The following is a 25754-nucleotide window of genomic DNA, read 5'->3' on the forward strand; positions in this document are numbered from 1 at the left end:
CCTGCAGCCATAGATCCCAATTCTTGGCTTGGAGCTGAAAGACTCCAAGTCTGTCAGCACAGCCTATAAGCAAGCCTTTGACACTCCAGGGCCCAGGTCTCCAACACGAGAAACACTTCTCCTCGCCTACTCATCGCGGGCAGAGCAAAACAACCCAGCCTTGTGGGTAAACCGGATAAGCCGTATTGGTGTTAACGGAAGCCCCAACACTTTAGAAAGTGCCACACAGTCGTTACACGTTCTACAAGGCTGAGTAGATCAGCACTGATTTGGGAGAGTTGGAATGTCACAGGTCCCAGGACCAAATTACGTTGGCCTAGCTATCTTCAGCTCCTTAATTAGCCACTTAGGCCACCACAGCATGTATGAGCTAACATCTTTGTGACTCTTAGGAAAAGCCTACTGGAATGTACAGGCCTGGCTGTCACTAACCCAAAATACGAAGAATGTCAGCAGACAGCACCCGAGGCCTGTAACAGAGGCCTCCCACTTGCTGTAATCTACCTGAGGTTAACACCAAGGCACTTTAAGTGTCTTTATTTATCATTTTCGTTGTCCTGTTACTATATACTCCGTAAATTTTTTTCTACATCAGAACAAGATGAGATGAATAGAATCCATGTTCCTTGCCACAGTCACTCTTATTTGGTTTAAATCCTCTCATTTGTTTTCAGGTGAGGGCTGTTTTTCACATGGACAAAGCTAAAATGCTGCCTATGGCTGCTGCTTAGAGCTGAGGATTACATTACCTGTCCCACTGGCAATCAAAGCTCAGAACAGTAAACCTCCAACCTCAATTATGGCTGTAAGTCTCTGGCCTTAACACCTGGTGCCATTAAATCTCTATTCTCAACATTGGAGCTTGTCATAGGGTGTCTATTGTTATGATAAAACACACACACACACACACACACACACACACACACACACACACTGTAACAGGGCCAAGGTTCCTCCATCTTGTCCCTGCTACAGCCATCTAAGTTCTGATTCGACGCTGACCATTGCGTATATTCATACATAGCTAGGGCAGAGCTGTAGTACCCAGCCCATAGGCCTTTGGAACTCAAGGACTTGGGTCACATTCGTTTCTCCTAATCCACATGCCTAGAGGGAAGTTGCTCCAGCCACGCTGGTAACAGAGATCCAGACATCTGAGGTATCATCTTTAATCCAACTCCGGACTGGACCTCACTTCCGAGGCATGCTTGTTCAGACGGCCAGGTACCAGTGTTCTATCTCGCCCAGCCCTGGAATCCTTACAGCTCCACAGATGGGCCACCAAGTCTGGGCAGCCTGCAGCTCCAACCCCCAGAGGACGCTTGCAGAGACTGCCAGGCCGCAGGAATCTCGCCCCGGCCCGGTCCTCTCTTAGGCTCCCTAGTACAGGCCTGCCACCTCGCCCAGAGCTGCCTCACCATGACTCAGCCGAGGCCAGAGATGTTGCCTGACTGTTCCAGAAAAGAGGCGGAGGACAGGCAGGCACAGGCCCGTCGAACTACCGGATTGGTCGCATGCTGAGTGACGACATCACGGCGCGCGGCCCTCCCGGGGTCATGGCCCGAAGGGATTGGCCGGCCTTCGGTGATGTTTTGGGGGCGCCGGCAAGCCAGACGAGGTGCTACGGGATTGGTTGGCGGTGGCGTGGCATCATCAGAGCGCGCCGGGAACGCCCAGGATGCATGACTCTGGATCTGTCCGCGGCCTATAAATGGCCCAGGCGGCTGCAGGTGCAATGCTGCGCTTTCCGGCCTGGCGAGAAGTCGGGCGCCGCGCGGGGATTGGAGCCGCAGTTCCTACTGAGGTGCCGCCGGGCTGACCACGAAGGACACCGCTTGTCTGTCTCCGCCTCCTGCTTCCCGTGAATGCCAGGTACCGGTGTGTCGATCCGGGGACACGGGTGCTGCTGGGGCCCCGGGGCGCTAGTGAACCAGGGGCCGGCGTCTCGGGCTGTGACTTCCCGTGGTCTGTGCAGCTAGGAGTTACTGTCTCAGCACAGTGACATCTCACATCCCCAGGTCAACTGTCTTGAGCCAGGGTTGGGGGCAAGAGTAAGATTGTGGAAGCAGGGCGTGGTGGAGCAGGCCTGTAGTCTCAGCTCTGGGTAATTGAGCCATTAGATCGCAAGCTCCAGGCTAACCTGAGCTTAGTAATGAGACCTTGTCTCAAAAAACAGTCTACAGGCAGGGCATGGTGGCTCACGCCTTTCATCCCAGCGCTGCGGAGGCAGAGGCAGGCAGATCTCTGAGTTGAGGGCCCAGCATGGTCTACAAAGCGAGTTACAGGATAGCCAGGGCTACATAATAGGCACTGCCCCCTCCCCCCATTAAGAGAGAGAGAAAGAGAGAGAAAGAAAAACAGTGATGGTCATTTGGTAATACATCAAGTGCTGTTCGCTTTGAACAAAAACATTTCATAACGTGGATTCTGTTGTGCACGATGCCGAAAGGTTTTCTAGCCAACAGCAATGAGATCGTTTTAACAGCTAAATGCACTAGGAAGGGAAGAGCGGAGGGCTGCAGGTGGTAGTGATGATTTCTGAGGAAGTAACCCCGCAAGCTGATGCTTGACAAGGCAAGTAGATGTTTACTGAAACCTGACAGTTCTAGGCAAGGAATAGTTTAGAAGTTCCCAGCAGGAAAGGGAAGTGATAGGAAGATGTAAAAAGGTCTTTGGGGACTTGAACTCTGGAAAGCACAAGAGTTTTGAGCCATTTGATGAGTGTCAGGACATGGAGGAGACTTGGATTTAAGCCTGGGTTGCCAGCCTCTCCGGTTATCCGTTTCTCGTGGTTAATTAATGGCTCGTGCCTCCTCTGATCAGGCCGGCCTGATATCACTAAGGAGCAAGCACAAAGTAAAACTCGGTGCCAGAGGGAACGAGAGGCGAGGGAGAGACTACACTGGGGAGCCTAGTCAGCTAATGCCGAACAGCACCTGGGAAAACAGGCCTGTTGATGTCAACAAGTGTATGGAGGTGACATTGTAGCTTGAAGTCCAAGGAGACTGTAACTTTCAGTGGCAGCTATGAATTGCATGTGGGAAGCCCTTCACCACATTTGTCTTGGTTGTGCCAGAGCTGGGGATTGGATCCAGAGCTTCCCCTGCCCACGTGCTAGGCCTCGCATTCTGTTATTAAGCTGAGAACGTCAAGGGTTGCTCCTCAGGAGCCGCCCACCTTTCTCTTTGGAATAAGATGAGCTATGAGTGAACCGTGTCCCCCACTCCTCAACGCTAGGATTCCAGTCACTAACCACTACGTTTTTTTATTTTTCTTTTCTTTTTGAGCTTGGTTCTCACCCATATCCCTGACTGGCCTGAAACTTGCTATGTAGATCAGGCTAGCCTTGAACTCCCAGAGATTCACCCACCTCTGCCTCCTAAGTGCTGGTATTGAGGGCATGTGTCACCATACCCAGCTACGCCTGGCTTTTTTTTTTTTTTAAATGGGCATTCTAGAGATTGAAATTCAGTGCTCATGCATGCAAGGTAAGCTTGTCCGCTGCACTTCTTCCCTAGCCCTCTTCCTCCTGTTCTGTTTTTGCGTTTTAAACAGGGTGTCCTGGTTAGCTTTGTCAACTTGACACAGCCTAGAATCACTTGGGAAGAAAGTCGCAATGAAGGATTGTTACCTTGGGTTGGGCAGTGGGCTTGTCTGGAAATAGGGGTGATTGTCAAGCTAATTGGTTTGGGAAGACCCAGTGTGCTGTGGGTAGCAGGGGGTCCTGAACTGTGTAAGAGTGGAGAAATGGAGCTGAGTCCAAGCAGGTAAGCAAGCTTATCCATTTCTGTCTGTCCTTTTGTTTGCTTTGTTGTTTTTGTTGTTTGGTTTCTCAAGACAGTGTTTCTCTGTGGAACAGCTCTGGCTGTCCTGGAACTACCTTTGTAGATCCAGACATGCTTTGAACTCACGAAGATCTGCCTGTCTGCACAGCCACACCCTGTTTATTCCCCTCTGTTCTTGACTGTGGATATGATGTGACTGTTTTCAGGTTCCCGCCACCTTGGGGGCCCTACAGTGACTAAAACCTGGAACTGTGAGCTAAAACAAACTTTTGCTTCCCAAAGTTGCTTCTCGTCAGTATATTTTATCACAGCAACAGGAAAGACACCGATACACAAAGTCTCCCAAAGCTGTCCAGGCTGGCCTAGAGTTTGTGTGACTCTCCAGCCCCGCTTTTAGAGCAGCTGGGCTGATGGGCCTGCACCACCTTGCCTGGCTTGGGAATCTCAGGATGCATTAAAATGTGGCTTTCCTGGAAACCCTGTGGCAGGACAGGCATCACGAACTAGGGTCTGAAAGGACTAGACAGCTACCCCTGGTCATGCTGAGTTTGGTTCTTGGTCTGAGACCTGGTGTTTGTTTGTTTTATGAAACCCTCACTTTCCTCTTTACTGATACATTGGCCTTTCCCGCAGCCCCCACCAAGGGAATCTGTGCTCATTGGCCACAGGTTACAGGTCCTGGTAATTAACTGAGGGCCTCATTCTCTTCACTTCTAATTTCCACAGGTGATACTTAAATACCTGTGTTTTGGACACGGTGTTCATAATGGAGTTTCCTGACTTGGGAAAGCACTGCTCAGAACCGACTTGCAAGCAACTAGGTAAGAATTTTCAAGGGTTCTTACTGGGAAATAGTATTTCATAGGCTGTTTTATGAGGGACATCTGGCTATTACATTCATGTAGTGAGAACTTTCTAATTTTGCTTTCTTTAAAAAAAAATACACAGAAATGTTATGGGACTTAAGCTTTGGTTTTAATCTCAGGTGTGGGGAAAAGAAGCTGCTTCAGAGTGGGTGACTGTGATTTGCCTTGTGCTCCAGCAGGGAGGTGGTTTCACCAGCTGCAGATAGTTTCTGCCAGTGTGTGATGGTTGGAGTTCTGGGAACTTTTCAGGGGCTATATAAATGTGAGGGCCTTGAGATGGGCGTGGCTGTTGGTGGTTGGATGCTGTTGGTTGCTGTTTGTCAGGTAGTCATTCACAAAGAAACAAGAAATTAGATACCCTGACTTCAAAGATCAAACTTGCCCCAAGGAACTCCACATCCTAATGAGCAGGAAGTAGTGTAATGATGACAATACCCCCCTTTCTCTCTATCCTCCTTTCTCTTGTACCTAGTGTTGGAGGGCAAGAAGGTAGAAGAGAGTAGGGAACCCACAAAGTAGCAAATGTCGGCTACACACTTGTTAGCTAGTTGGCCTCTGTCCTGCTTTGGCTTCTCAGCCTGAGGCCTCTGGTGCAGGACACAGGGTCTGCTCACCGCTGCAAGCTTGCAGCCAGCTAAGGCCAGGCCTTGGCCGCCAGGGCTTTGCAGACACAAGTGTGCAACTTGGATGATTGTGATACCACAATCTGTGTTGAAAAGACCGCTTTGTGGGTCCTTCGGTGTCTCTGGGCCTTACTGCATTCCTAACGTGGGGACAGGGGTTGTGGCTCAGTTGGTAGAACCCTTGCCCAGCGTGTATGAAGCTCTGGGTTCCATCCCAGCACCACTCAAAGCTGGTGTGGCAGCTGGTGCCTGCAGTCCCAGCACTGGAGAGGTGCAGGCAGGAGGATTAGGTACTCACCGTCCTCCCTGGCCACGTGTGAGCTCCCAGCCAGCCTGCACTAGGTAAGACCCTGTCTCAGTAGTTTTTCTTTTCTACTTCTAGAATGTGTGTGTCTCATAGGCATGAAGGCCTAATGCAGACAAGCTCCTGCTTTGAATGCTGTGTATTTCTTTGGTTCCGTTTCTTCAGAGGATTTACTGTTCTGTCTTGATTTTTGTTTTTTAGATTTTCTGCCAATAACTTGTGACGCGTGTAAAAAAGATTTCTGTAAAGACCATTTTTCATATGTGGGTCACAGGTGTCCCTTTGCATTCACGAAGGTAATGCATCGTCCTGGGATCTAGACTGCATGGGCCACAGCTGTTGTGTCCAGTTGTTCTGTGCCGGCCGGAGGGTGGCCTGGGATAGCCATGCTCAAGTTCTGAGCAAGTGGGTTCGTTAAGTGTAAAGCAGGCCAAAGTAAAAGAGTGAGTAGCTAGAGAAAGCTGAGAGGAGGAGGAATGGATGGGCCATCCCCAGCCCTCAAGCCGCACCCTCAGTGTGCCTCTCACACTCGTTCACAGCTGGTCCTTCACCTTCAGGCACTCAGCTTGTGCGTTCCCTGCCCCGGGGAACAGCATGGGTCCCTGTGGCAGGTGTTTCTGGGGGATTCCACGCCGCCCAGCAGACACCAGGAGATGCCTGTCAGAACCCCAGGTTCTCCAGGTCCACAGGTTTCCTGTGTTCCAGAAGTGACTCATGGTGAACTCTGTCACTTCCCCAGGTGCCATATGGACAGTGACTTAGTGTCACATGCCTTACCGAGGGCTGGCCATGGCCGGCGAGGTCATTGGGGTGGGTGGGGTGGGTGACTCATGCCTGATGACCGGGTGGCCGCTGTTTGTGTGTCATCTGAACCTTTCCTTGTGCCCCTGGGGGCGTGTCTGTCCAGAGATCACACAGGAATGCTTTGTTTCTTGGTGGGCACGTTAGTCCATGGAGGCAGCCCCCTCAGACAGCAGGACACACAAGCCTGTGGTCCTGTTTCCATCTCATGTCAGTCACCCTGTGTCAGTGTCAGGCACGGACCCCTCCTGCAATGGCCATGGCTCTGACTGTACTGACTGTCCCCTCCTGGTGCTCCTTCATTCCCTGCAGAGCCCTGCCTCTGGCTGGCACAGCAGTGGGGCATAGCCTTTCCACTGCTGAGGCCACCTCCCTGCTTCTGCAGCCACTGAGGATCAGAGACAGCTGGACAGAGCGCCTCCTCGGGCCCTCCTGTCAGTGTGTCCACCGTTCAGCTCGGCTCTGAGGGGCAGTGGCTCCCTTCCCAATCTCACCCGCTTCCTTTCTCTCTGAGGGCCCTCCACAGCTGGTGGTGGTGTGTTCAGGTCCCACCAGACGACCATGGCTGCTTTGCCGTTGCAGGTGCAGTCCTGTCACCCTGCGATGTCTTATCCTCGCCATTGTGCTCTCTGCTTGTAAACACATTTCACCATCTGTGCATGTCTGAGACGGGGGGGGGGTGCTCTGTGCGTGCGTGTATCTGGGAGAGAAAGGGAGAGGAGGAGGAAGAGAGAGCTGAGGGTGAGTCTTGGCATCATTGTATGCTCTTTATTTCAGGATGTGCAGGTGCCCGTGTGTCCACTCTGTAATGTCCCCATCCCTGTGAAAAAAGGTGAGATAGCAGACGTGGTGGTCGGTGAGCACATGGACAGAGATTGCGCCTCTCACCCTGGGAGGAACAGGAACAAGGTGAGATTGGGTTAGGGCTCGCACGTGCTAGCACACACACAGTGCTGCTATTGCTTTGGGGGGCGATTTTCTTTTTGCCGCTTTTTTTTTTTTTTTTTTTTGGGGCAGCATCTCACATAGAAAGTGTTGGGGGTTGAACCCAGGATGTGTGCTAGGCAAGCACTCTACAAACTGAGCCACATCTTTAGCCCCAAAGTCTATTTTGTAAGTGTGGAGTGCTGTCAGTCAGTGGGAAGCTAAGTCTTCCTGAGTTGTGAGTAGACACAGTTCCCAGGCCTCACAAGGGTCCCAGGTTAGGCCCTTGTCTTCAGGCCTCCCTGAGTGTCTGTCCTGAGGTGAAAGAGGGCAGTGATTTCTAGAGCCTTCTGTCCTGAGGTGACTGAGGGCAGTGCTTTCTAGAACCTTCTATTAACTTTCTCCTTCTGGGGACAGTCCTCTGTGGGGGAGGGGAAGGACCCTGTCTTTGGTCTTTCCTGAGGAGTAATGGTATTTCTAAGAGAAGATTTGTCCCCTGCCACCCGAGCGGGCGCCCCGAGCGAGGGCTGTGTGCCGCTGAGCTGGACACTGGCTGCCTCCATCCGGCTCCACCCCCGAGGCTAGCAGCCTCTGTCGACCACGTCTCGTGCTGTGGGTGAAGCCATGCTTCTGTTTTTAAGGTGGGCCTATGGCCTCTTTTTGGGATGCGGTCCTGCTTCACCCAACCTTCCAGCAGCCATTTCTGCCCATTTGTTGTTGTAAATAAATTGGTGTTGGGCTAAATAATGTTTATTATTTGCCCTATAATTATCACAGGAGTATTACTTAACCCGCTATCACAATAAGACACAACACCTGTTAGCGTGTATAATTGCCTTATTTGTACCTACATTATCTGAATAACCTCAACATCCACCTCCCAGCCCCCATCAAATGCCTTCACCTTAACCATTCTTATCTGGGCTACCTTCCACCCATAATCCCAAGATACTTGCTTGTGTTCTTCATCTGGGCCTTTCTATACCATTATTGGAGTCCTTCCTCCCAACTCACATGCTTCTTTCTCCATCCTAACCTATCCTGGTGTCCTCCTTCCTCCTCTCTTCCTGTCTGTTCTGTTTCCCATGATTCTCCTGTTTCCAAACCCAGGAACCTTAGCCACGCCTACCCCATTCTGCTGCCCAGGTTTTAGGCCTTTAATCAACCAATCAAGAATAATGTCTTAGGCAGGTTTACACAAGGATAGGGCAGTAACCAGATCTGAGGGCCAGTACTTAGCATCAAAACACAAGCCTCAGACCATCCCTCAATACCCGCTGTGGTGTGTTTGCTCAGTGGGCATGCTCTGAGGCTTTCTTTAGCTAGTAACTGGTCTTTTCTCACCTGCCGGCTCTGGGTCAAGGGAGTTTAGCTTCTAAAATCTGGCTACATGCTTTCCTCCCTCTCCTCTTTCCCCCTTGCCCTTCACCTCCCTCTCCATGTTTTTGAGGCGTAGTCTAGCCTACTCTCCATCCTCCTGCCTCAGCTTTGGAAAGCTGGGACTGCAGGCCTGCACCATGATGTCTAGCTCTTTATTGTTTGCTTTCCTGGGCTTATTCCTTCTCGTGAAACCTCCTTGCTGATTGTATTGGTGCTTTGTGAGGGAAGAACCTCAGCTGCTTCCTTAGCAGCCTTCTGCAGGCCGCACATTCCCAGGGGCGTAGCTGCTCCTCTCCTGGGAGGCTCCTTATGTGTTTTCCTCCTGCTCACTGTTTTCTCAAATGCTCAGCCTCACCCTGGCCGACCACTTTCCAGAGTAAGCACACACTTCAGCTGTGCAGCTTCTTGAGAGCATTTTTGGGTTTTTGAGACAGTTTCTCTGTGTAGTGTGGCTGTCCTGGACTTACTTTGTAGACCAGGCTGGCCTTGAACTCACAGAGATCCGCCTGCCGCTGCCGCCCTGAGTGCTGGGATTAAAGGTGTGTGCCTCCATGCCTGGCACTTGAAGAGCTTTTTACACACAGACTCGAGCATACACACATGCACGAGCACAGGGGCAGAGCATGCAGCTCAGGGGATAACGCTTTCTGCCTGGTCCTGCAAGCCTGACAACCTGAATTAAAATCCTCTGAAACCATGTAAAGGTGGAAAAATAACTGCCCTAGGCTCCTGACCTTCACACACGCACACACGCACGCACACACCCGTTCTTGTGCTGCACCCTGCCCCCACAGGTCCCATCACTTGCACCGTAATTCTTTTAGAGCCTTCAGCTGCCAGCATTCCCCAGCGATCCTCCGTCCCCTCCTCGTGCCCCGGTCCTGGCTTATATGAAGGCATGCACCACCCTGCTCAGCTTTTGTCGTGGGTGCTGGGCAGTAGGTGCAGGTCCTTGTGCTTAACAGCTCCAGCTCATGTAGTTGGGGACCGTCTTGGTGCATGAAATAGTCTGACGTAAGCATGCACAAAGCCCGTCGGAGCTTCTCGGCTTCAGGCGGGAGGGCGTGCAGTCTATTCCTCCGTGTACCACGCTCAGCCACAGTTAGAGCTTGTCCCGTTCTGAGGCCTGGCGCCCACTGCGTGCCCCGTGACAGGATGCAGCTGCACCCGGCACTCCAGCCTCCTACGTGGAAAAGGTACTGCTCACTCTTGCTCAGCCCAGAGTTCCCCGACAGCCGCTTCCTGCTCCATCCAGACAGCTGTTCCCTCCTTTACTCGTGGTGTAGGCTGCTTTCCCCAGGCTCCTGCTGCAGGCAGGGCTCTTGTGCCTCAAGAGTAGTTGGTCTGCCAGAGGCCGACCGCTGGCTCACCACCACACCCCCACACCCCGAGCACTGCTACTGTTGTTGTGGCACCATAGCTGTACTAGCCTTCTAGAACTCGGGAGTGTAACCACCGCTGTCTCCAGAACCCCTCCAGTTGCCCCCGTGGGGCTGCTGTGACACTCTTGCTTTGCCTCCCTCCCTGCGCTGTTGTCTTTCTGCCTGTTGCCTCCTCCGGACACCCCAGCTTTGCTGTCTCCATAGTCAGTGCTTGCCCCTCTCCCAGCACAAGCTGCCTAAACTGGACCTTTGTGTCCTCAACTGAGGGCCCAGGGCTTGTTAGCTTTTTATTTTACCTAAAAAACAAAAACAAAAAGTACTTTTAAAAGCCACATGCAATGCACACCTAACAATTGCCAGGCAGAGGCGGGGGACCATGTGAATTCAAGGCAAGCCAAGATTACAGAGTGAAACCCTGTCTTAAGAGAAAAGAAAAAGGGTTAAGTGAAAGTTTTATTGTGTGCTGTGTATACAGGCCCATGCATGCACGGGCAGAGGCCAGAGCGTCTGCTGGTGGCTCTGTCATTCTCTGCCCTAGTCCCTGCAGAGTGCAGGGACCTGGAGCTGGGCTGGCAGCCTGTGAGCTCCAGTGACCCTCCTGTCTCTGCCCCTCAAGGCGGGGTTACAGGCATGTGACCTTTGATCTCCATGCCTTCACGGGGCTCTTCCTCACTGAGCCTTCCCCAGCTGCAGGGGTTTTGTCATTGGACGGTGCTGGGAAGCGAGTGAATGGATGCTGCTAACATTCGTTATGCTGTGACCACCTTCCTGTTGGGTGTGGGTGGGGTCATCGGGTCGTAGTTAGAACTACAGGCCCGTGCCACTGGGCTCCGCTGCCAGGGCCCGACTGGGCTGGTGACATGCTTCACAGAAGTCACTGTGTTCTTGCAGGTTTTCACGTACCGCTGCTCCAAAGAAGGATGCAGGAAGGAGGAGATGCTGCAGCTGCCGTGTGCTCAGTGCCATGGCAACTTCTGCATTCAGCACAGGCATCCTCTGGACCACAGCTGCCAAGCCGGAAGTGGCTCAGCCAGCAGAGGCAGGTGAGCATGGGCTCCTGGTGCCCCCAGTCTGGCGTGCAGCGTGCCATGCAGAAGGGCATGGTCAGAGCCGGAGTCCTGTGAAGCTAGTCCTGCAGCTGCCACACACTGGGGCCTTCAGTCTCCGAGTTTCTTCTTTCACAGGCCGAGAACAGAGACTTGACAGCTGGCTCTGAGAGGCCCCGCCTCTCCCAATGTCCTCTTGCCCAGCGCTCTCCGGTGTGCCTGGCTTGTAGGAGCATTGCTCTGGGAGCACCTCTGCCTTTGTCCTGGTGTTTCCGGGCGCATGCCAGCATCCTGTCTCCGGCTCTCTGTTAAGGCATGGTTGGTTCGATGGCCTGGATGACTGATGCTCAGTTAGGTCACCTCGGTGAAGGCGTGTCTCTAAATGATGTCCCTCCCTTGGGCTGGGGGCTGGGTTGGGACGTTGGCATGTCTTTCAGGGAGTGTGCACAGGTCAGCTCTTAGGTGCTCCTCTTTTAAGTAGTAGAAACCCGTCTGTACTCACTCCTGCGGCAAAGGAAACATAACTTGTGTGTGTGAGTGCACATGGATGTTGGTCCTTGATTTCCACCCTGTCTGACACAAGGCCTCTCGTGTGCTGCGGCGTGTGCCAGGCTAGCTGACCTGAGGGCTCTTGCCTCCTTCCTGTGCCTCCGTGTAGGAGCCCTGGCATTGCAGACACACCAGCGCCTGGCTCTTTTTGGGCGCTGGGGATTCAAACGATCCACCTGCCCGCCCCACAAGTTACCTTTTATGTTCGACTCTTTTGTGAGCGGCAAGAGGACACACATGCCCCAGCAGCCCATGGAGGTCAGGGGGCAGCTCGGTGTCTTTGTAGCTACGCTTGATTTTGTCAAGCTGTCTGTGATGCAGGCTGGACGTGGGCGGGCTTTGATGAGGGTATGAAGGCCGAGTAAACACACTTTTGACTTTCTCTCTAGGGCGTCGGCATCCAGAGCTCCTGACCAGAAGCCACGGGGCATCGGTTGGCTGGCCCAGCAGCTCAGGTACTAGTCCAAAGGGTGTGTGAGAGCGGGGCTGTGCTTCCATAGGAAGGGACAGGCCTGGCCACGATAGCTGCTTCTGGACTGTCCCAAATGGCCCCCAGAGCCTTGTCCATGACAGACTTCATGACATGCCGTTTAGGCAGTTCTGTCGTGTGGTCACCATCGATTCTTTCTCTTTTTCAGGAGGACAGTGAAATGATGGCCAGGCTGTTGTCTGTGCCACACACCAGCTCCTTTCTGTTGGATTCTACTTTTGTGACGTGGCCTCCAAGCCTTCCTGCTTCTCCCGGGTCTTTATAGGAGCGTCTCCCTCTGACTGCTCAAGTTAGGGCCGGGAGATGGCTCGGTGGTAAGCGCCTGCATCACAAGCCTGAGGACCCGCACTCCTCCCCAGAACCCGCGCTCTAAAAGAGCCGCATGTGGTTGGTACAGTGTCAGTGCCCAGAAGGTGGAGACGGGAGGATCCCAGGTTGGCTCTCTGACCAACAAACCAGCGGCCTAGACTAAAGAGAGAGTTCCAGGCCAGAGAGACACAGCCTCCAAAACCAAGTTGGACAGTTCCTGAGGCGGGACATCAGAAATTCACCTCTGGCTTCACGCTCACAGCAGCCACATGCACACACATGCGGCGTACAGACTGTTGGTAAAATAAAAGACTGTTCAGCAACTTTGAAGCGGATTATGTTACCACAGCAAAAGCTGCTGCAATTCAGGAGCCGCGGACCTGTGGAAACCTCATGAGTGGTAGCCTGTGCTAAACCACTCCAGGACCTGTGTTCTGGAAAACTCTTCTGTGCAGGAAAAGAGCTTCCAACGGCTCTGCATCCTCCCCTACATGGCTTTCAATGAGGTGCCTTTGGGGCACAGTCACTCATGGTCCCCGAGAACCTGACCTTTCTTGACGCCCTTTCCTCACCTCGGCCTGGGGCTGCTGTGGAGGGAGGGGGGAGGGTGTTCATGTGGCCTGCGGAGCTAACTCCACAGTTGACCCAAGCAGCCAGCTTAACCATGCCGTGGAGGCTCATGCCTGGCCTCAGGCTTTTTGCTGTTGTTTTTGAGATAGGGTCTCACTGTGGAACTCACTCTGTAGACTGGCCTTGACCTCACAGAGACCCACCTACCTCTGCCTCCCAAGTGTGGGTACATTTTGACTCCCAAGAAGTGGGAGCCATTGTAGAACCACTTGGCGTTGCAGTAGAAGCGTCGTGTGTCTAAGCATCACGGCAGAGGGCTCCTTGGCCTCTTCTCTGCGGAGCAAGAATCCAGACAGAGCAGTGGGGTGGGCCTCGGCAGCCATGGCGGCTCCTGTGCCACCTGCCTGGCCTGATGGCTTGTACCGCCGGCTGCTGTGGCCTCCTTCAGAGTGTGGGTATCTGATGACAAGGGTCCAGCCACCCAAGCCGATTTTGACCTTCACCCTGAGTTCTGGCACTCTTTGGGACAGTTAACTCTGAGTTAATGTCAGCCACACACTGCAGGTCTCGTGGCCCGTAGCTGTCATGGGAGGCCGGGGTGGGACCCGCTGCCTCTGCAGCTAAGGATTTGACTCTCCTAAGCCAGTGTCTCTCCAGGTCCACATCAGAACAGCTCTCGCTAGACTCAGCGCACTGACTCCTGCCCTGGTTTCTGACTAGATCTGGCAGGGGTGGGGGGACTTGGGGTTTGCTTTTAGAATTCAGTGTAGGCAGTGGTGCTGTGTGAGGACACTGAGGTTTTTTTTTGTTTGTTTTACCCTCCTCTTCCCAGGGTGATGGACTCTTGAGACATGGTCAGCATAGCAAAGCTTTAACGCCACTGAAGTTTAAGAACAGCTGGTTCAGTAATTGAGCAATGTTTAAATGTTAGTGACTTGGGTATAGGGGTTTATGTCCTAACCGCTTAAGGGAATGTTTCAGCCGAGATGGCCCCACATTGGGAATTGAAAGCTCATTAGGTGGGCAGGGGCAGTGGCCCAGTAATGAGGAGCTTGTGCTGCTCTTGTGGAGGATGAGGGTTTGGTTCCCACCACCCATGTGGGATGGCTCACGACTGCACGAGAATTTCAGCCCCAGCGTGTCCCGGGCCTTCGGGGACACAAGCACACACTCCTAAACGTAAGAATCAGAAGGACGCTGGGAAAGGTTAGGGCCTGGCTTAGCGGTGAACACTCGTGGGTCCACCAGTGAGGAGCTGAGGCCACATTACACAGGAAAGCACTTGCCCAGAGCCCCTCAGGCCTGGGGCATGGCTTAGGGGAGCCCCTGCCTATCATGCCTGTTCTTGCCCTACTAGTGCAAGAAAACCAAACCACCAGACTTTGACGGCAATATCAAATGCAAGACATTGTTTACTTGTTGGAAGATTTTGTATGTGATGGTTAATAAAGGAGACTAGTTTATTTCACCTGTTCATTTTTATTTAATTTTAGACAGGATCTCTCAATAGCCCAGGCCGTCCTGGAGCACACTATGTTGAACTGAGATTCCCCTGCCTCTGCCTGTGCTCAGAGGTGTATGCTACCAGCCCCAGCCTAACTTTTTATGTAGGTGTTTTGTCTGGTGTATGTGTGCCACGCACATGCCTGGTGTTTACAGAGCTAATTCTTTTCAGAGTGTGTTTTGTGTGTGTAGTGCGAGTGTGCGCATAGATGTGGAGCCTAAGGGTGACCTTCAGGTTTTTGGTTGCTCTCCATCTTACAGAGCAAGGCAGAGCTTGCAGTCCATCAGGCCCAGCTGGCAACTACCGCCAGGAATTCCTGCTCCTGCCTCCTGCATGCTGGGATTATTGGAAAGCTGCTGTGCCCCTCTGGCGTGCGTGCGTGCATGCGTGCGTGCATGTGTGTGTGTGTGTGTGTGTAATTGTGGATTTGAACTCTGGTCCTCACACTTCTGTGGCAAGCATTTTGCCTTCTGAGCAGTTCTAGTCTGGTAAGATTGTCTTCATCTAGTGGGGTGCTGTGGAGGCTTTGGGGGAACACTGAGTGGAGGGGACATCCCTTTATCTCTGCTCCCCTCTCTATAACTGAAATCATAGGGAAGGCTAGCAGTGAAGCCATGTCTTGCTGTCTTGGTCCCTGCCCAGCCACCTACCAGCCACCTTGAATAGGTTGTAAAATCCTCCTTTTTATTTTAAAGATTTTATTCATTTGTTTTATGTATGAGTGTTCTATCTGCATGTGTGCCTGCAGGCTAGAAGAGGCATCAGATTTTGGTATGGATGGTTGTGAGCCACCGTGTGGTTGCTGGGAATTGAACTCGGGACCTTTGGAAGAGCAGCCAGTGCTCTTAACCTCTTAGCTATCTCTCCAGCCCCATAAAGTCCTTTTTCTGTATGTGCTCCAGGTAGCCAGGGTCATGACGTGTGAACCAGGCTGGGTGAACAGGCCCGTCGGCATCCCGTGTCACTCTGTGAGCCCCAGCGAGGCAGGGGCACACATGGGAAGTGGCACTGAGGCTGCCTAGAAAGATCAAGTCTGGTTGAAGACTCGCTAGCTGAGAATTCTAGCACAGTTATGAATTGCTTTTCAGGCCTTCCTTTCCCCAGCTCGCTGCTCCTTCAGAGGACCAGAGTTCAGTCCCCAGCACCCATGTCTGGCAGCTCAGATTGTTACTCTGGCGCCCTCTTCTCGTCTCCATTGGTACCTGTACCCACATGTGCACACAGCCACACACATACATACACGTAATGAAAAAATCTCTGTAAAAAGATTATTTTCCAGTAAAGACACCCGAGAGCCACCCCATGACTTCAGCTGTAGGAAAGAGTAGAGATGGAAGGGGTGTCCCCTAAAAACCCGTTAATTAACAAAATTCCAAAAGCTGCCAACATTCTGCATATAGTCCCCATGAGGACGCTTAACCACGGATCTCTAAGAACCCCATAGTCTTGGCTCAGGTTCAGAGGACCCAGGTTCAAGTCTCAGCACCCACACGACGGCCCACAACTGTCTTTAACGCCAGTTCTCAAGGAGCTGATGCCCTCTTCTGACCTCTGCAGGCATCAGGCATCCGCATGGTGAACATACACTGGCAAGCCAGACACACATAAACACAAATGTAAGTCCTTTAAAAACTAAGAACCTCACACCCACTGTCTCGGTGTGGTTTGTTTAATGACTTCCTCTTTGTTTTTATTGTTGTGTGACAATGTGTCACTATGTACCCTTCCGGACAGTGGCTTCTGAACTCAGAGATCTGCTCTGCCTCTTCCTCCCAAAGGCTGAGACTAAGGGTGTGAGCCACCACACCTGTCTGGTTTTTGTTTTGTTTTATTTTTGAAATAATGTGTCAAGTGTCCATGCTTGACCTCAAGGGTTATCTTGAACTCTTCCCTCCACTGTCCAGGCGCTAGGATTTAGAGACATTCGTTCCTATGCTCAGTTCCAGAAGTGCTGATGATGGAACCCAGGGCTTCAGCCATGCTCAGTGAGTGAGCTACGGCCCCCAACCCGCTTTCCAGTTTTGATTAACTCCAACTCTGCTTCTCACTGGCTCGTCCTGAAATATTTTCCTGCATTGAAGCCAAGGATCCTGTTTTACCTGAATCAAGGTCCCTAAAAGCTTTAAGGAAATTTGGGGCTGGAGAGATGGCTCAGTGCTTGCTGAGCACTGGCACCTCTCCCAGAGGGAGCAGGTTCCATTCCCAGCATCCACAAGGTGGCTGGCAACCGTCAGCAATTCTAGTTCTGGGGAATCTGGCGCCCTCTCCTGGTCCATGCAGGCACTGCATGCCAAGGTGCACAGACAGCAAGCAGACAGAACACCCATATACTTAAAAGTAAATCTTTATTTAAAAACAAACAGAAAAAAGGTTTACAGACATCCCTTGGGCTGCCACAAGTGACGGGCTGGAGCCCCCATCCCTGTTGCTGCTGACAGGACTGCACAGCTGCTGTGCAGTGGCCACTCAGCCGCTCACTAGAGCATCAAGGCTGCAGCCCTGCCTCTCCAGGGTGTAAACCAGCCTTCAGTTACGAGCTCATGTGCGTGCACGCCTGGGTGCTTCACCTGCCCATTTCTGCGCACCTAGTGTGTGCCTCGTGTCTCTGGCGGTCAGAAGAGGGTGTCCTATCTCCTGGAACATGGCAGTGCTTGAGCCGCCATGTGCGTGCCGGGAGTGGAGCCCAGGTCCTCTGGAAGAGCAGCCGCTCTTGACCTGGGAGCTATGTCTCCAACCCTGGAAGCTGTTTTATGGGTTTATGTTGTTGTTTTGTTCTGCTTTGCTTTGCTTTTGCAGAATCACAGTATGTAGCCCAGGCTAGCCTTGAGTTTGAAATCCTCCTGCCTCAGTCTCCTAAGTGCTAGAGTGCTGGGATTACCCCACACCTGTCGGCCTCTTTGTTTCTTTCTTTCTTTCTTTTTTTTTTTTTTTGGGGGGGGGGGGAGGGGGTTTGAGGCAGAGTTTCTCTGTGTGACTCTGGCTGTGCTAGACTAGATTTGTAGACCAGGCTGGCCTGGAACTCACAGAGATCTGCCTGCTTCTGCGAGTGCTTGGACTGAGCGCTTCCATTGCCTGGCCCTGCCCGGCCTCCACCGCCTCTTTGTGGAGACAGCTTGGGATGTGTGACATCGGCTGGAAGGGCTGGTGGTTCCCCAGAGGCGCCCTGCCTCTCGCGGGACAGACGCACTTTTAATCGCTCTCACACCTTACGCTCAGAGGCCTGGCTTTGGGAGGGGCATTCTCCCTGCCTTGGCTGCCTCCTCCCTTCCTGAACAGACACATCCAACCCATCTTTGGGTGGGGTCCAGCGCCTGGCTGTCTTTCAGGCCAGAACCTAGGAACAATGGGCAAGCTGCGCTGGCTCAGGAGCTGCAGTTTCCGTCCTTTTCACAAGATGTCAGCAAAAGGCCTTTGTTGGGTGGAGGCTGGCAGGGCCTCAGGCTTTCCTCGAGGCAGGAAGAGCTAGGTGGTCCCCGGGAGCCTGTATCCAGCACCCGCCTTGCCTCATTTCCGCAGCTGGGCACCCACGAGGGTCTCCCGATCCTCACGCCAAAGTGAGGTTGGGAAGAAGCTCTGTGGAGGAGTTAGCTGGGAAAGGACGATCCTTGACGTCATCTCTGGCGTACAAGTCTGTGTGTGGTGTGCATATGTGTATATGTGGGTACGTGTGTATGTGTGTTGTGGTGTGTATATGTGGGTACCTGTGTAAGTGTGTGTAGTGTACATACGTGTGTGTGTGGGCACGTGTATGTATTGACGTGTAGGCCTGAAGTTGATATCAGGCGTCTTCCTCCACTTTATTCACTGAGGCAGCCTCTCTCAGTTGGATCCTGAGTTCACTCGTCAGGCTGCCGTCTCTGCCTCCCATGCACTGTGGTTACTGGCATCCCCCACGCCTGACTGTTGTTCTCTTGGGTTCTAGGGGTCTGAACTCCTGTCTCCACACTTGTGCAGCAGGCGCTGTACCCACTGAGCCAGCCCCAGCCCAAGCTTTCAAGGGTCTTGAGAGGCGTGTGAGGGAGAAGCTGGCCTGGAGTGACTCGTTTTCCTGGTGCAGCGGCTCAGAGCACATATTGCTTTTCTAGCGGATCAGGTATGACTCCCAGCACCCACATCAGGCTATTCACCATGAGCTCTAGGGACTCTCAGAGGACCCTCTGGCCTCTGTGGGCACCTACACTCACATGCACATAACCACACACAGACAGATAATTTAAAATCCCTCACAGGTGTGTGTTGTCTATAATTAACATTTATTATTGATTTATCTTTTAGCTAAGCAGCGGTTATTCCTAAACCAGCTGTATACCCAAATCACCACACAGAGACTAGGATTTATTTAATTAACCTAGAGCACAGTGCTGGGCAACAGTTAGTCCATCCTAAACCTCCAAGCCTGCATAGCTTCTTCCCATTCAGATTTCACACATTATACTTGTTTTTAGTCATATCTTAGGTCTGGTTCATCTCTCCTCCTGGTTTCAAGTCCTCTCCTGCCAATCTCTCCTCCCTGACTCCCCCTACTCACTTCCTTCTCCTCCACTCTGGACCAGGATGTCCACCCTGTTCTCTCTATTGCTCAGCATTGGCTGGTTGTTTTATTGACAATACAGAGAACAAATGGTGGCATCTTTACACGGACTTGAGGCAGGTGATGCTTTAAGCATCACAACGCAATGTCCAGATTGAAACCAGATAGTGGGGAAGAGAAATCAGCATTTGAATGAACAAGGGTAAAGTGTATACATTCCAAAAGAACATTATACCGACAGGTGTGCTCCAGTTTTGTTTTTGTTTGGTTTGGTTTGGGTTTGAGACAGGGTTTCTCTGTGTAGCCCTGGCTGTCCTGGAACTCTCTGTAGACCCGTCCCGAGAGCCGGATTAAAGGAGTGCACCACCACTGCCCAGTCTTTTTTGTTTGTTTTTAAAGTCAGTTTCACATACAGTCAGGTTGACAACCACGAAAGCAACCACACAAGTTGTTCTCTGAGCCTCACACAGGTGCCATGGGCCCGTGTGCACTTGCACTCACAATAAATGAGGGATTAAACATAATTTACAGTCACTATCCCCAAGGGACTTGAGCATGTGGCTGTTAGTTAAATGTTCAGAGAAGCTGTTCACTGTCTCTGGCATCTGCCTAGAGATAGTGCACACAGCAGACAAACAAACAGAGGAAACAAAGAAAGGAAAGGCACACAGGTTTTATTCAGTCTGAGCTTGGGCCAGGGCCTTGGACAGTGGCCTGAAGGATGTCGCAACTGTGGGCTGGACCAGCAGTGCTGTGTGCGGTCATCACACAGCTAAGGCCACAGGCGAAGCGCATTTCCGGTCTTTATTCAGTTAAGCTGCAAGCCCAGAGCAGGGTCATTATTGGTTTTTATTTTTAGAGTTTTCAGAAGAGTAACGAGGTCAATTTAAATATGCATTTCCTGGGCTGGCAAGATGGGTCCTTGGGTAAAGGCACTTGTCACCAAGCCTTTTGATCTGAGTTTGAGCCCCTCGATTCACCTGGTGGAAGGAGAGAATCTAATCTTGCAAGTTGCCCTCTGACCTCCACACTGTGGCTCAAAAATGGAAGTGTTTAAAAATAATTTATTTAATTTTATTCTTTGTGCATTGGTATGAAGGTGTCAGAATCCATGGAATTGGAGACAGTTGTGACCTGCCATCTGGATGCTGGGAATTGAACTCAGGTCCTTTGGAAGAGCAGACAGTGCTCCTAACCACTGAGCCATCTCTCCAGCCTCCCAGTAATGGAAGTGTTAAAAGTAAAGCAGCAGTGTAGTCATGGTAAGGGGAGCCAGGATGGTGTCGAGGTGTGAAACTGCTTGGGTAGCAGAAAGAAGGGTGACCGACCGTGTGGGTTGGCTTTTGTGTTTTTGAGATAGGATCTAATTCCCTGATCCGGGCCACATATAGACTTTTCCATCCTCCTGCCCCAGGTTCCCAGTGTGGAATGATGGGCTGGAGTCACCCCACCCAGCCTTAGTTAGATAAAATCTACTGTAACAGTAAACCTGGGAGAGAGAGAAGAAAGAGGGGGACAGAGAGACAGAGAGAAGGGTGGTATTGGGCTGACACGAAGCTCAGGGCCTATGACCTGGGAGGAAGAAGGAGATAACAGAGGGAGACAAGAGCTAGTCAAGAAGAACCGGAGAGCGCCAGGTCCAGGGAGAGACTCTCAAAGAATAAGCTAGAGCTAGTCATGGTGCTGCTTGCCTTTAACCAAGGAGGCAGAGCAGGAGGAGCAGGAGGATTTCTGTGAGTTTGAGGGTCGTCTGGTCTGCATAGTTCCAGGCTAGCCAGAGCTCCACCTGAAAAAGAAACTTACGGTAGGACTGAGGACGGTGACCTGACGGTGACCTGACGTTGACCTCTGGCCTCAGCGCATGTGAGCGCACATATACATCAGCACACATGCAAACACAGATGCACATGCTTATACACAGCGCACGCTCACACAAAGGAACACAGAGATGGATGGAGCCGGGAAAAGCGCAGTTTCCTTGAGATCATAAATGTCTACTCCTTCTCCAAACAATTAGAGAAGGCGGTAATTTGGTAGGACAGAAAACAGCCCAGCCATCAAGAGCTTTTATTATCACGAACAGCATCCAGGAGACAGAATGGGAGAGAAAACACCATTTGTACAATCAATAAAGACAGAACACTTAGTGATAAACCTAGTGAGCTCCAGAGAAGAGATGGGGCGAAACTGAGACACACGCACACATAATCCACGCTGAAGCCTGGGCTCAAAAGGCAGGGCGTGGCAGCATACACCTGTCCTCACAGAGCCGGGGAGGCTGAGGCAGAAGGAGTGTGGGTTTGAGGCTAGCCTGAGGTACTTAGCGTGCGCAGGGGGAAAGAAGCAGATGCAGATCGATGGAGAGCAGATTTGGATGATCTGACATCCTGACAGTGTCTGTTGCCGTCCCTGAATTAGTCTGCATGGCGGGGCTGATCCTGATTAGAAACAAAGCAGCCAGCTTGCCTCCGGAAGTAGGGAGGTCAGTATTGTAGGTTCAGATTCGGAGCAACCGTGGGCCCGGAGCTGCCGAGGTTGCTAAAGCATCTGCTGGGTACAGATGAGGGCGTGAGTTTTGAACCTCAGAGTCCACGTTTTTAAGCCAGGCGTGATGGTTCTCCTGTGTAATTTTTGCACTGGAGACACAGAGACAGGAGGATTGCTGGAGCTCACTGGTGAGGCAGCCTTGATGAATCTGTGAGCTCTGGATCCAGTGAGAGACCCTGTCTCAAAGAGTAACAGGGCAAAGAATTAGAGGTGAATACCTGATGAAGACCTCTGGCCTCCATACCTGTGTGTACACACACATATCACATACAACACACACACACACAGAAAACCCCAGCCAGGTAGAGCAGAACAGGAAGTTCTGAATTCCCCAAGTACATATGGAGACAGCAGTTGGGAAAGATCTGTAAAATGCTTCAGTCCCTGGATGAGCTGGGGATATAGCTTGCTAGATGCTCAGGGAGCATGCAAGAAGCCCTGAGTCCAATTCCCGGCATCATGTGAACTGAGTGTGATGATTCAGTGTAATCCCAGCACAGAGGAGGTGGAGACAGAAGGCTCAGGAGTTCAATGTCACCCGCCACTACACGGCCAGTCTGGACACAGCCTGCATAGCAGGAGCCCTGTCTCCAACACATACACATGAAAGTTGAAAGGGAAAGAATTGAGCCTTCAGTCCAGCATACAGAGGCAGGTGGCTCTCTGAGTTCAAGGCCAGCCTGGTCTACAGGGTTAGTTCTAGGACAGCCAGGGCTACACAGAGACACAAACAAACAAACAAACCAAAAACCCAAACCAAAACACCGTTCTTTGCACAACAAACCAGGGGAATTTGCCATCCTCCTGCCTCAGCCACCCACATTCTGGGATGACAGGTGTGGGCTCCCATGCCTGGCTCCAAGCTGTCATCTTGTAGAAGTGTCCGTGGAGGCAGGATAGAGGCAGGTTTTTACCCTTTGCTTCCAACAGCTTGGCAGAGGCTGCCTTTCAGGCAAAGCCAAGATCCTTGCCTTTGACCCAGAAAAGCATATCAGGAGTGAGTCAGTGTGAGTCGGGGTTCATTAAAAGACATTCTTAGGGCCGGACAGTTCAGTTCGGCAGGTAAAGAGGCTTGCTGCTGAAGCCTGCCGACCTGAGTTCAGACCCTGGGTCCCATGTAAGGTGGGAGGAGAGAAGCTCCTCCTCAAATCAATCCCGTGGCCTCCTCATGTGCACCCCGGCACGCATGCGCCCACGAGCGCTTCATACACTTCATACACAGGCACACACCATAAAAAAGAACATTCTTTTTTTTTTTAAAAAATTTTGTTTAGATTTATTTATCGGCCTGTGAATATTTTGCCTACTTGTGTGCGTGTATCAGATCCTTAGAAGCGGAGTTACAAATGGCTGTGAACCACCGTATGGGTGCTGGGAATCAAACTTCAGTCCTCTGTAAGAGCAACGAGTATCTTAACTGCTGGTCCATCTCTTTAGCTCCCCCCAATGACAAATGTTTTGGTTTTTGTTTGTTTGTTTGAGACATGGCCTCTTTTTGTAGAGCCTGGAATTTGATATGTAGACCAGGCTGGCCTCTCGAACCCACAGAGATTCTCCTGCCTTTGTCTCCCATGTGTGGGGATTAAAGGCATGGGTCACCATGCCTGGCTTCCGAAATGACGCTCCTAACATGAATTTTGAGAAGAGGTACACAGGGAGAAATCGAGGCCACAGAGCATGGGTGTGGCTTCTCAAAGAACGACCTCTCCCTGTCCTTCAGGTAGTCAGACACAGTGTTCTGCTAGGTTTGAAGTGGTTACCTCCAAGAAAGAGGTTCTCAACTTCCCTAGCATGGAGACCCTTACTTTGTTTTTGTTGCTACTTTGTAACTGTAATGTTGCTACTGTTATGAGTAAATATGTGTGTTTTCCAATGGTCTCAAGTGACCCCTGTGAAAATGTCATGTGACCCAAAGGTCATGACCCACAGCTTGAGAAACACTGCTCTGAGGGTTGCTAAGGAACTGGAAAAAAAAAAAAGTCTACAGGATGGGTCCCGAGTGGCATCTGAGAGAGTTATGGTTGACAAGCTAAAACTCCAGCCCTGAGGGATGCAGGACATTGGGGCATCTTCTTCACTGTAAAGGCAGTTGGCCAGCTTGTTTGAGATTCCCAGAAAATGAGGCCCGTTCATGGTCATACACATTCCGGCCCTACGCCTGGCTCGTGGCTATTTTCAGACAGCATATCTTTATATAGATGGATTATTTGCTCTGTGCTGGCCACCTTCACAGCAAACGCCAGCCATGCTCAGTTCTTGTTGCTTCAGGCTCTCTCCCACACAGTTGCCTCTGTGGGATCCAACTCAAAGGCCCAGTGTCGGAATCTGGGCCCCCAAGTCTGTCAGAATCTCCTTCTGGTTTCCAGCTCTTTAGTGGTCTCTTTTAGGATCAACTAACCCCTCAAGACAAAATGGCTTGCACAGCAGGCCAAGTGCGCAGAATTTAATCTTATTTTTCCCTCCTGTTCATCGCCCTCATCATGCTTTACTGCTACTGCAGTGTGCTTCCACAGAACAGGACCCATCTTGCCCACCCTCCTCCCTCCCTGGACCCTGAGCCTTCAGGATCTTTCCCTCCCCGGTACTGTGATTACAACATTGACAACAGGCCTGGCTTCCTCCCTCCCTCCCTCCCTCCCTCCCTCCCTCTCTTCCTTCCTTTTTTTTTTTTTTTTCCTGAGACATCATGTATCCCTATGCTACCAGATAAAGTGTAAAAACTACTACTAATATTACTATTGTGTTGCTAAGGAGAGAATCCAGGGGACCGGCAAGGGCTTCAACTTTGATTACATCACCTTCTGATTTTTTTGAGGCTGGGTCTGACTATGTAGCCTTAGCTGGTCTGGAACTCTCTCTGCAGACCAGGCTGGCTTCCCACTCATAGAGGTCCACTTGCTCCTGGCTCCTGAGTGCTGGCATTAAAGGCTGTTGTGGGAGAAGACTACTCGGACACGGGTTTAAGTCGATAGGAAGTGTTTACTAGCTGGTCAGCAGCCATGGTGCGTGGTGAGATCCCAGCGCAGTACTGAGCCTTCCTCAGGGTGAGCTTTCAAGCACAGAAACCACGTTCTGAGTAAACACACTCCAGTTAACAAGAACAGTTAGCCAGAAGCGGAACTAAGGAGCTAAGAAGCAAGGTTAGCCCACACTGAGACTTTCCCAGAGCTATGCGGACTTTGATGGATTAGATCTGAGTCTCAGTTTTGGCAGGTGCTGCTGTCTATGTGCTGAGCTTTAGGGCCTGAATGGTATTCCCATCATGGAGTCAGTTGTGCTAAGGTGTAGGGGCCTACTGTTACAAGGCCAGTGACAGCTACCCCCAGCCCTTTAGATTCAATCTTAATCACCTCTGTGTGTGTGTGTGCATAATACATATATATGTATGTATATAGCTTGCACAACACTGTTTCCAGCTGGGACACTGACTATTCTAAGGATCCTATCCTTTTGTTTTCATTCTTAAACCTCTGTTCTTTCCCAAACCCTTGATCTTTAGAAAGTTTTTACTTTGTGTGTGTGTGTGTTTGGAGGTCAGAAGACAACTGGTGGGAGTTGGTTTTGCTTCCCATATGTGAATCCTGGGCATCAAACTAAGGTTAGTAAGCTTTACAACAAGCAGTTTTACCCTCTGAGCCACCTCACTGGTCCTATTTTGGCTTTTGGAGACAAGATATCACATGTCCCAGGTTGGGACATAATTTTTTATGCGGCTCCTTCCTCCATCCCTTCCGTCCTGGGATTATAGGCATGTTCCCCAACAACAGGGTCGCATACACTTTAGTCTGGCTTCGAACTCCCAACGTAGCTGAGGATAGTCTTGAACTCCGAACCCTCCTGCGTTGGCCTCCCTAGTGCTGGGACGACAGGCGTGCACCTCCAAGCACGACCGCCCTCAGATTCACAAGCTTTAACACGCTGGAATTCTAAGAGCGGCGGTCCCCCGCCCCGCCCAGCATCAGCAGCCGCACGCGTCCAAGCCACCGGGAGTTGCCCCAGCAACAGTCGGTACCCTCAGCGCCGAGAGATGACGCCATATCCTGCGCCAGGCCTGGCTTCCGCCCATGCGGTGGCTATTGGCTGGCTGGAAGACGGACGTGGGCGCTGTCCAATGGACAGCTCCGCTCTTCGAGGGCGGGACGG

General features: G+C 51.6%; 1 protein-coding gene across 1 annotated transcript; it reads left to right on the top strand.

Annotated features, from left to right (window-relative positions):
- Positions 1-1658: 1658 nt before the first annotated feature.
- On the top strand, positions 1659-14492 carry Zfand2a (zinc finger AN1-type containing 2A). The gene is made up of 7 exons (XM_055598621.1): positions 1659-1872; positions 4512-4606; positions 5780-5874; positions 7157-7288; positions 10957-11108; positions 12050-12115; positions 12299-14492. The coding sequence occupies exons 2-7, from the start codon at positions 4552-4554 to the stop codon at positions 12312-12314; spliced, it is 516 nt and encodes a 171-aa protein (XP_055454596.1). The 5' UTR covers positions 1659-1872; positions 4512-4551; the 3' UTR covers positions 12315-14492.
- Positions 14493-25754: the final 11262 nt, after the last annotated feature.

The sequence above is a fragment of the Psammomys obesus genome, unplaced genomic scaffold (genome assembly GCF_907164565.1).
Source record: "Psammomys obesus unplaced genomic scaffold, mPsaObe1.curated_primary_1811, whole genome shotgun sequence".
Lineage (NCBI taxonomy): Eukaryota > Metazoa > Chordata > Mammalia > Rodentia > Muridae > Psammomys > Psammomys obesus.

Bases quoted from the DNA above. Each gene is read 5' to 3' on its own strand.
- Zfand2a (XM_055598621.1), top strand. From the start codon at position 4,552: ATGGAGTTTCCTGACTTGGGAAAGCACTGCTCAGAACCGACTTGCAAG. The intron at 4,607-5,779 runs GTAAGAATTTTC...TTTGTTTTTTAG, and splicing joins ACCGACTTGCAAGCAACTAG to ATTTTCTGCCAATAACTTGT. The intron at 11,109-12,049 runs GTGAGCATGGGC...CTTTCTCTCTAG, and splicing joins GGCTCAGCCAGCAGAGGCAG to GGCGTCGGCATCCAGAGCTC.